The 11,734-nt window shown below is 36.6% G+C and overlaps 1 protein-coding gene across 2 annotated transcripts in view; it reads right to left on the bottom strand.

Annotated features, from left to right (window-relative positions):
- Positions 1-2,521: 2,521 nt before the first annotated feature.
- tp53inp1 (tumor protein p53 inducible nuclear protein 1) overlaps positions 2,522-11,734 on the bottom strand; it is a 19,507-nt gene continuing 10,294 nt past the window's right edge. For both annotated transcript variants that reach the window (XM_057834102.1, XM_057834103.1), the window contains exon 4: positions 2,522-9,915. In XM_057834102.1, coding sequence (XP_057690085.1) covers positions 9,693-9,915 — 223 coding nt within the window. In that variant the 3' untranslated portion in view covers positions 2,522-9,692. The remainder of the gene's footprint in view (positions 9,916-11,734) is intronic.

Raw genomic sequence — 11,734 nt, 5'->3', positions numbered from 1 at the left:
CACGTGGAGCTGCTGTCAAAGTTGTCAATAGGGTGAAAATGTGGAGTTTGGATGGACGGTATCGTGAAAAATACATTTTAATGTCTTTTTAGTACATTAGTGAGAATTCCAATGGCTCTGAATCAAATTAGGTGCATTATGTTGATAATTATTGGTTGAAAAATGTATATAGTTATACTATAGCATAGTCCATTTTAATAATTGGTAGTAAACAGTAGTGATTAAAATGTTTTGTGCTAAATTTTTAACTTACTTGAGTTTTGGATTGCTATTCGACTGAAAAATGTTGGACCTTATGAAATATGAATATGAAAATAAATACGAAATATATATTTATATACATAAGATATATATATTACATATATTTATAAACATCTACTTTATTAAATATATAAATACTGTGTATGTATATATATAAATACTGTGTATGTGTGTGTATATATATATATATATAAACTGTATATATATGGCGGAAAACACTCAAATGACTTGAAGTTCCGCTCTGAGACCCTCAATTTGGCCAACTTTCAAAATTGTCCGATATGCATGTGTGAAACATCATTGGAAAGCTTAAAATCTCAATTTTCTGGGGGAACAAAAATTTTGAACAGGAAGGCATTCAAAAAAAAAAATTTTTTTTTTTTAAACAGCAAAACCCTAATTGGAGGCGAGAACACACGAGAGCAGAATTAAAGACGCCACGATTTTAACGAGATGTTATCGCCTACTTAGCTTGTTTCGGTCCAAAAACTCCATGTAGCATGTATCACTGAGAGTCAAGACACGGCTGTTAATGGCCACAGCCGGATTTTTTTTTTTTTTTTATGGGTGAAACATGGTTATATGACAAGGGTCGCGATGCAGAAATCGCAGACAGCAAGGAGTGGTTTAGATTTTCTTTTTTATATAGTTACCCTTTTAAACGTTATTTTTCAATTTTTTTTTGTTTGGATCAATTATTTATCATCTAACATATCGGGGAAAATGCGACAGTAACAAAAAAAATACAATTAAGCGATAGTAATGAGGTAGATATCCATGACTTTTTTACAGACGCCAAATTTTTCAGTGTGACGTAATTCGTTTAAAAGTTTAAATTATGCGAGTGAATAATTTTTAAAGTTTTTTTTTTTTTTTTTTTTTCTAAAATTTAGACATCGATTAATGATTCTAAGCTAAAAATGTCAGACATTTTGAATAATAAATATAATTACTTACATTCTTTTTGTGGCTGGATTTCAACAAAAGCGGTTGCGCGACGTCTGTAAACGAGGGTTTTCAGGGTAAAACGGAAAAATTAAAAATACTTCGGGGGCTTCATGCGCCATGAATCTGCTATTGCAGCATATAGACATATTGTTCTATCAAACGCAACAGTTTTTTTGGCTTAAAATACAGCAGTTTCTTTTACAGAGGGGTGCAAGAGCAGAAACTGCTTTTTCAGTCTTGTCTGTGTTTTCCGCCATGTATATATATTATATATATATATATATATATATATATATATACATGGCGGAAAACACTCAGGTGACATAAAGTTCCGCTCTGAGACCCCAAATTTAGCAAACTTTCAAAATTGTCCGATATGCACGTGTGATACATCACTGGAAAGCTTAAAATCTCAATTTTCTGGGAGAAAAAAAATTTGGAGGAGGAGGGCATTTAAAAAATAAATAAAATTTAAACAGCAAAACCCTATCTGGAGGTGAGAGCACGCAAGAACAGAATTACAGACGCCATGACTTTAACAAGATATTATCCCGTACTTTGTTTCGATCCAAAAACTCTTCAGCATGCGCATCTTTCGTGGCACGTCAGACCCACTTAGAGTGTTTGTTGCCAAAAAGCTCAATCTTGGTCTCATCTGACCAAAGCATACGGTCCCAGTTGAAGCCCCAATACCACTTGGCGAACTCCAGACGTTTGCGTTTATGATTGTGAGTGAGGAAAGGTTTTCTCCGTGCATGCCTCCCAAACAGCTTGTTGGCGTGTAGACAACACCTCATACCCACTGTGAAGTATGGTGGTGGGTCAGTGATGCTGTGGGGCTGTTTCGCTTCGAAAGGCCCTGGGAACCTTGTTAGGGTGCATGGCATCACAAATGCTTTGAAATACCAGGACATTTGAAATCAAAATCTGTTGCCCTCTGCCCGAAAGCTGAAGATGGGTCGTCACTGGGTCTTTCAGCAAGACAATGACCCTAAACATATGGCCAAATCTACACAGAAATGGTTCACCAGACACAAAATCAAGCTCCTCCCATGGCCATCTCAGTCCCCAGACCTTGTTTTGTGGGCAAAAGAGGGTTGTACAAAGTATTAACACCAAGGGTGCTAATAATTGTGACACACATTATTTGATGTCAAATAATTATTTCTTTATGTGGGATTTTTTTCCCCACTGAATAAATGCACTTGTATTGAAGGTTGGATTTTTCTCTTTTTTTCCATTAAGGTCCCATATTATTTGAATTTTTAAAAAAAATTATTAGAAGCTAAAAAACACATAATTATTATAAATCCAATAATTATGGAGGGCACTGTAGGACAATTTTGAAATTTGGCCAAATTGGGGGTCTCAGAGCTTGTTTTAAGCCATATATAAATATGAAAAAAGTAGTATAAAATGACAGTAACATTGAAATATGGCTCATTTAAAAGTTTGTTAAAGAATGACAGAAAAACATCATATGTGTATGAAAACATTTATTTTGCGACTAGTAAGAGATCACACGTATGAACTATTCCATTTTGAAAACACCCCATCGACATCAGATTTCCAAGCAAAGTCAATTGAACAGTCGTACATATACAAAATACAGAGATATGCAGATAAATAAAAGGAAAATAATAACCCTAAAATTCCTACACCGTGTTTTTTTTTTTTCCTTTTGGCAAAGTGCGGTATTATTCCAGTAAACTACATAAGAACAAAAACGTGTAACACTTGGTGAAAAAACAAAGAAATACAAGTAAAAATGCCACATCATAAGTCTTCACACTTGAAATAAACGGAAAAATTGGAGGTTTTGCTACATGATTCCGTCTGCTTGCTTGCGAGTCTTTAGAAAAAGAGCCAAAAATAGAGTGTGGGTGCATAGTTGACATCCGTTTGTGTCCTTGTAGAACATTCCAAAACGACAAAACTACAGAAAACAAGTCCAAGTTCTTCTTGATGTATTGTCCTAAAAACATCTTAACCTGGAAGGCACGTGATGCACAATTTTTCAAGGCATTGTACATGAAGAAAAAAAAATCCAAAAATTGCTAAATCCCTGTTAAGTTTTCAGGACGACCGATCGAAACGATAACCTACGATCCCTTCTGTCACAGAAACGGGTAAAAAAAAAAAACATGATTGCTGAGCATTACATTCATGAGAGTTTCTAACAAACCAGAAAAATCTCATAGGGATTCATTTGTCTGGAGTTTGAAAACAAAGCACAAGTTCGTGCTCTTTACCGTTTTTTAAGGGAACTCAAATACAGTTGTACCTCTACTTACGAACATTTTATAGGAGTGGGAACCTCTTGTTACCTCACGATACGATTTGCGATTCAAAGCTCTTGATAACGATGATCTGACGATACGATTATCGATACATTGGTCAGGAAATCATTCAAGGATATTCTACAAACAACTAATAAACAGAAAAACAAGCTTCTGCTGCAAATTGGAATGAGTTTATCACTAGTAGACGTCCAATCCGTTTGAAGTGGGAGGGATGACAGCGAATGAACGAATGTTCATTCATGAACGTCCATGGCTGTCAATGCCAGGCAATGACGTTTAATTAAAGTGGCGTTGTAATGGTCTGTTTTGAAAGTGTTTGCATGGCTGAATCCATCTGCTCCCTGTTAAGACCAACATAAGCTAAGTTTTTGTTTGAGCTAATATTTTTTTAATGCATTCGTAATTTAGTTTAAAGGTATATTTAGTCATTTTTTTGTGGGAATATGTGTCAGAGTCATTTGTTAAAGAGTATTGTAAAAAGCGTTAGCATTTTATAGCATTTAAGCTAGCGGACTTTTGCTATCTAAGTTAGCCAATTGTTCTTTTGTTGTACATAGATCCTCTTTTATATATGTATATGTATATATGTGTATAAATATATATATTTTTTTTAGGGCTGTCAAAATTATCGCGTTAACGGGCGTTAATTAATTTTTTAAATTCATCATGTTAAAATATTTGACGCAATTAACGCAGATGACCAGCTCAGACAGATTTAAATGACAGTAGAGTGAAATGCTCACTTGTTGTGTTTTATGGAGTTTTGCCGCCCTCTGCTGGCGCTAAGGTGCGACTGATTTTATAGGCTTCAGCACCCATGAGCATTGTGTAAGTAATTATTGACATCAACAATGGCGGGCTACTAGTTTATTTTTTGATTGAAAATTTTGCAAATTTTATTAAAACGAAAACATTAAGAAGGGTTTTAATATAAAATTTCTATAACTTGTACTAACATTTATCTTTTAAGAACTACAAGTCTTTCTATTTGTAGATCCCTTTAACAGAAAGAATGTTAATAATGTTAATGCCATCTTGTGGATTTATTGTTATATTAAACAAATACAGTACTTATGTACAGTATGTTGAATATATAAATAGCCGTCTTATCTTTCCATTCCAAGAATAGTTTACAGAACAATATGGCAAATTTTATAGATGGTTTGAATTGCGATTAATTACGATTAATTAATTTTTAAGCTGTACTTAACTCGATTAAAATTTTTAATCGTTTGACAGCCCTAGTATATATATTAGGGATGTCAAAATTACCGCGTTAACGGGTGGTGATTAATTTTTTAAATTAATCACGTTAAAATATTTGACGCAATTAACGCACATGCCCCGCTCAAACAGATTAAAATGACAGTACAGTGTCACAATCTCCACTTGTTACTTGTGTTTTTTGGGAGTTTTGTCGCCCTCTGCTGGCGCTTGGGTGCGACTGATTTTATGGGCTTAAGCACCCATGAGCATTGTGTAATTATTGACATCAACAATGGCGGGCTACTAGTTTATTTTTTGATTGAAAATTTTACAAATTGTATTTAAACAAAAACATTAAGAGGGGTTTTAATATAAAATTTCTATAACTTGTACTAACATTTATCTTTTAAGAAATAAAAATCTTTCTACCCATGGATCGCTTTAACAGAATGTTAATGCCATCTTGTTGATTTATTGTTATAATAAACAAATAAAGTACTAATGTACAGTGTGTTGAATGTACATATCCGTCTTGTGTCTTATCTTTCCATTCTAACAATAATTTACAGAAAAATATGGCATATTCTATAGTTGGTTTGAATTGCGATTAATTACGATTAATTAATTTTTAAGCTGTAATTAACTCGCTTGACAGCCCTAATTTTATATATATTATTTATATATATATATATATATACACACACACACACACTCACCGGCCACTTTATTAGGTACACCTGTCCAACTGCTCGTTAACACTTAATTTCTAATCAGCCAATCACATGGTGGCAACTCAGTGCATTTAGGCATGTAGACATGGTTTAAGACAATCTCCTGCAGTTCAATTCGAGCATCAGTATGGGGAAGAAAGGTGATTTGAGTGACTTTCAACATCGCTTGGATGTTGGTGCCCGAAGGGCTGGTCTGAGTATTTCAGAAACTGCTAATCTACTGGGATTTTCACGCACAACCATCTCTAGGGTTTACAGAGAATGGTCCGAAAAAGAAAAAATATCCAGTGAGCGGCAGTTCTGTGGGCGGAAATGCCTTGTTGATGCCAGAGGTCAGAGGAGAATGGCCAGACTGGCTCGAGCTGATAGAAAGCCAACAGTGACTCAAATAACCCCCTGTTACAACCAAGGTAGACAGAAGAGCATCTCTGAACGCACAGTACGTCGAACTTTGAGGCAGATGGGCTACAGCGGCAGAAGACCACGCCGGGTGCCACTCCTTTCAGCAAAGAACAGGGAACTAAGGCTACAATTTGCACAAGCTCATCAAAATTGGACAATACAAGATTGGAAAAATGTTGCCTGGTCTGATGGGTCTCGATTTCTGCTCCGACATTCGGATGGTAGGGTCAAAATTTGGCGTCAACAACATGAATGCATGGATCCATCCTGCTTTGTATAAACGGTTCAGGCTGTTGGTGATGGTGTAATGGTGTGGGGATTATTTTCTTGGCACTCTTTGGGCCCCTTGGTACCAATTGAGCATCGTTGGAACGCCACAGCCTACCCGAGTATTGTTGCTGACCATGTCCATCCCTTTATGACCACAATGTACCAAACTTCTGATGGCTACTTTCAGCAGGATAATGCGCCATGTCATAAAGCTGGAATCATCTCAGACTGGTTTCTTGAACATGACAATGAGTTGACTGTACTCAAATGGCCTCCAGAGTCACCAGATCTCAATCCAATAGAGCATCTTTGGGATGTGGTGGAACGGGAGATTCGCATCATGGATGTGCAGCCGACAAATCTGCACAAACTGTGTGATGCCATGATGTCAATTTGGACCAAACTCTCTGAGGAATGCTTCCAGCACCTTGTTGAATCTATGCCACGAAGAATTGAAGCTGTTCTGAAGACAAAAGGGGGTCCAGCCCGTTACTAGCATGGTGTACCTAATAAAGTGGCCGGTGAGTGTATATATATACACTCACCGGCCAAAACAAGCTGAATGTGCACGTTTCGAACACCGGTTTTGTCCTACTGTCGTCTAGTCTCATCCCGTCTTTCCTGTTCATTTGGCTTTTGCTGCTCGTTTTGTGAAATATCGGCATGTCCTGCTCATTAATGTTCCTCTCCGGTTCAAACTGAAAGGACTGAACAGATGACTTATTTATGTCGCTGGACTCATACTCGTTGACGTCACCTCCCACAGTGCATTGCGGCGTCAACAACAATGGGAGCCTAGTAGTTAAACTAATTTTACAAATTTTATAAAAACATCAAGAGGGGTTCTACTATCAAATTATTATAACTCATACTAACATTTATATTTTAAGAATTAAAAGTCTTATTATCCGTGGTTCCCTCCAACAAGCCAAAATAAATATTGCAAGCATAAACACTTGTTCTACATCTCCTAAAATGTATTCTGCAACGCATTAGATGTTCATAATTTGATTACTCGATTGTTCGAACTGATACAATCATCGATTACCTAAATAATCGATAGCTGCAGCCTTAAACTGAAATGATGTAATAATGCGTTCATAATTTCACATATAAGTCGCACCCCCGACCAAACAATGAAAAAAAACTGCGACTTATTGTCCGAAAAATACGGTAATTTCGTAAGTAGAGGTACCGCTGCACAGTAATCGTCTTAAATAGAGCATGAGTACACGCAGATAGGGACAGTATACACTCCTGACATCCAGTAACACATTCACTGCCTTTGAAAGTGATAAACGAGGGCAGTCAATGTGTTAAAATTAGGTCATAACAACAAAAAAATATACATAAAAAAACCCTAAATGTCATAGTAAAGTATTAAAAGTCCTCTCTACCTTTTTTTTTGGTTTAGTTTGACTACACTAACATAAAACGTGGTAATTAACAGTCCAGGGACCAACACTTACAAATGTCTCACAAGCAAAACAAAGGGGAAAGAAAATCATCAGCCGTCAAGTAAATCTGCATTTTCCATGTAGAAAGTGATTGGTTGTTACGGAAGAGCGTCGCATTCACTTGGAAGGGGGGAAAATACGTTTTTCCTGAGTATTTTATTACTTTAAATATGTTTTGAATGGCGATTTTAGGATGAATTATTTCATTTTTTAATAAATCTGTTTTCCTTGAAGCAACACTAAGTAACTTTTCAACCTTCAAAAAGATGTCGACTGACTAGTTGAATGACTTTTATATCTTGAAGGGGTCTGGTATATGGTATACGGTACAAAAGCAAATGTTTCTGATTTTCAACATCGTCATTTGCTATTGTTTAGCCACAACTGGACTGATTACCTCATTATTATTCACCCTTAACACACCCGCTGGAAACACAAATGTCGTTTAATCCATCTGCAAGCGAAAGGGAGATAATGATTTTACGACACTGTGCGGGTGTGCGCTGGTCCTCATGGGATGGGAAGCGCAGACTTCCTTAAAACAAAGCACTACCGTTTTTGTCCAATTGTGTGCTAAAATCGACCAAAACTGAAAAGTTACCTAGTGTTGCTTTAAGGTTTTTTCTTGAGTATTTTCCCCATTTTCTTGTTAACAAGAAAGTTTAAAAAATGAATCGTTTAAACAGAAAAATGGAAAATTAGCAGGTTATATTCTGATACTTGCAAAAAGTATGCAGGAAAAAAAAAATCAGAAAAGGCCAAAAAAAATTATTTTTTCCTTAAAGTTTTACTCATTATTTTTCATTGAAAATATTTAGTATAAATCATTCTAAAATGAAAAATAAAGTAAAATGTTACTGCAATTAAAATGATCAAATTTATTTTCAAAACTACATGTCCCAATTTTTATTTTCAGTATATTTATTATATGACTACATACTTTCAAAAACTAAAAATAACTTCAAAATAGAAATAAAAATAACATTCTTACAAATTGAATCATAAAAAAAAATTACAAAAAAAGTTAAACTTGAAAGCCGAAATTCATAAAAATTGTACTAAACCACAAAAAAAACTTTAAAGTATTTTTAAGTTTTACCAATTTTTAATTGTATTTCAAATATTTACTATATCAATATATACTTACGCAAATTAAAATAAAATGTTTTTTTTCCTTAAAGAAAATTTTAAAAATTACAAATCACAAAAAAATGACTTAGAAAAATTAAAAAATAGTCAAGAAAGCTGGAAAAAATACTCCAAAAAAAAGTACTAAACTGGCCAAGTTAAAAAAAATACTTCGAAAAAATATTTTTCCGCCAAGTGAATTCAATACGCCTCCATAGGTTGTGACCCTGAGAATTGGACTGCAGATTTATTTCAGAAATAAAACCTTTTTTTTCTTGCTAGCCGGCTAACAACAACTCTACCGACGCAAACGCTCGCACGCACGCACGCTTACAAACGACATCATACTGATATGTAATCTTTTTCACTTTTCAAAAAAAATATTTTGTACTTTTTTTTAATACATTTTTCGTCTTAACATGACTATTCATCGTAAAGCTACCATTAAAACAAGGCAAGTTTAGTGATATCTAACCCAGTTCTTCAAAGACTTTTTTTATATTTTTCTTTTTTTACGTTGAAGAAAACGTGGTGAAATTGACCAAAAAAAAAAAACAAGTCAGAGGCAGGCTTTTACACCTTAAATCTCCTTGAAATGGAGTGAAAAAATCCGTCACGTTTGAACAATCAGTTCTCTATTTACATTGATTCAATTGAAGTCGGCTCATGGGGACGATTTAACGCCTTCGAGCAGGGTTCGAGGATGAATTTAAGGGGAAAAATAACATTATGCCATGTATAAGAAACCGTTTTTAACTCGATCACTGCCGACAAATATGCAAATTCGGTGACTCAAACCCCGCTTCCCGGCGCTGAAAGATGTTCAAGTAATCTGATAGGTTGCCAGGTGATGATGTCATCACGTTTTAGAGTGAGCCTGCCTCTGAGTAAAGTGACCTTACAGCGCTGATTCCGCACGTGAGGAAGAAGAGTCCGTGATGGACGTCTCGGGTGTTTCCAACGCTGGTGCTTGTTGTGTGACGCATTCAGAAGTTGAGGTGACGCTGGCTGGGCTGGTGCAGGTGGGCGGGGCCGGCCTTGGGCGGGTGCAGCAGGTTGAGGCGGCGCAGCGCGTTGCGTGACAGAAGCGGTTGGCCGGCACCCAGGCCCGGACGGGGAGGCAGGAGGCCGGCGCGGGCCGACAGCGCCGCGGCGTAGCACGCCGACTGGTGCAGGCTGGTACGGCGCTGGACCGACGACACTTCGGGCCTGCGAGGGGCGACATCAGTGTATGAGGACGATTGTTGAGAAACGAAGTGCCTAATTCATGGATTTGTTTTCAGGCTAACTAGCAACATGCTTCCTTGTTTCATTCATTTCGTGTAGCCTCATTAGCCGATACGGTCCGTAAGTGGCTAGGCTATTTGTGTACTAGCGGTGCATTCCGATGCTCTATCTACTTGCGCCAACTGAGTTTCCACGCAAAGCGGTGTGTGCTAGAAGTACATCTTTAGCTTTGCATGCTCAGATAGCATAGCATTGCTAATTATGAAAGGCAGTTTTATTTACAGGTATGTACCAACTGGTTGTTAGGAGAAGACTGTCGGTGTAACTCCAGAACAAACATTTAAGGCTAACCATATTTTTTTTAATATTTTTTTAAAAAAATAAGTATATCCAGAGTTTGCTAATATGAGGTTGCTAAGCTAGCACACTGCTAGACGTATTTCTTAGGTGGATTTTATCTGCAAAGACGGCTCCTTCTGATACCTGGTACTAAGGTTGTTCCGATCATGTTTTTTTGCCCCCGATCCCCATCGTTTTAGTTTGAGTATCTGCCGATCCCAATATTTCCCGATCCGATTGCTTTTTTTTTCGCTCCCGATTCTATTCCGATCATTTCCATTCCTGATCATATACATTTTGGCAATGCATTAAGAAAAAAATGATTAAAACTCGGACGAATATATACATTCAACATACAGTACATACGTATGTATTTGTTTATTATGACAATAAATCCTCAAGATGGCATTTACATGATTAACATTCTTTCTGTGAGAGGGATCCACGGATAGAAAGACTTGTAATTCTTAAAGGATAAATGTGACTTTGTATATTGTGACTAAATATTGCCATCTAGTGTATTTGTTGAGCTTTCAGTAAATGATACTGTAGCCATTTAACTGTTCTGCCCAAATGCATGATGGGAAGTGCAACCATGACCGTGCGTCGTGGCACCAATTGATATATCTTCTCTGCGTTGGGAAGTAACATAGGGTGTAAAGGAAAAGATCAACCACTACCATTCTTCCCCACGCTGTTTCTATTTGTTGAGAGAGGGATTTTAAGGCTTTAGCCAATTATAAAGAGGCTCCAAAGACTGCCAAAATTCTCTCTACTCATTTGACGCTGCCTGTTAGCTCTACATATAGATAAAAAGACGCCATTATAGATTGAATGCGACAATGAGTGAGTGGGTCGTGCAGCGCATGCGTTAATTGCATTAAATATTTTAACGTGATTTATTTTTTAAAAATTAATTACCGCCGTTTACGCAATAAATTTGATAGCCCTACTTTAAGCCAAAACTAAAGACTCTGGATGAATGTAAGACATTTTGTCTGTAATGTTAAACACAATTAGAAAACGATTTAATTAAAAAAATATATATATATTAAAAAAAGGCATGTCCGATATTTTTTTGCCGATTCCGATACTTTGAAAATGACGTGATCGGACCCGATCGATCGGCATCCCGACCTGGTACCACTACAGAAAGCCAATTTAAGGCAGAATTTTTGAATGGCCATCCACAGAATGCAACAAACAAGTTGCTACGCTAGCACACTGCTAGCAGGCAGAGTTTGCTAAGCACCAAAGTGGTTTAAATACTATAGAAGGACTCTGTTTGATGTGTTGTGCCACTGCAGGAGGTCGATTTAGGCAGTTTGTAAAAAAAAAAAGGAGAAGAAAAAAAAAAGGACATCCACAGCATGAATCAAGCAAGCTGCTAAGCTAGCACAGTGCTAGCTTAGTTTGTTAGGCCCTATAGGGGTTTTATTGCCAAAGAAGGCTCCGTTCAATG

Source organism: Corythoichthys intestinalis, chromosome 4 (assembly GCF_030265065.1).
Source record: "Corythoichthys intestinalis isolate RoL2023-P3 chromosome 4, ASM3026506v1, whole genome shotgun sequence".
Lineage (NCBI taxonomy): Eukaryota > Metazoa > Chordata > Actinopteri > Syngnathiformes > Syngnathidae > Corythoichthys > Corythoichthys intestinalis.
The sequence above is the reverse complement of the archived record's forward strand: the minus strand, read 5'-3'. Positions and strand labels throughout refer to the sequence as shown.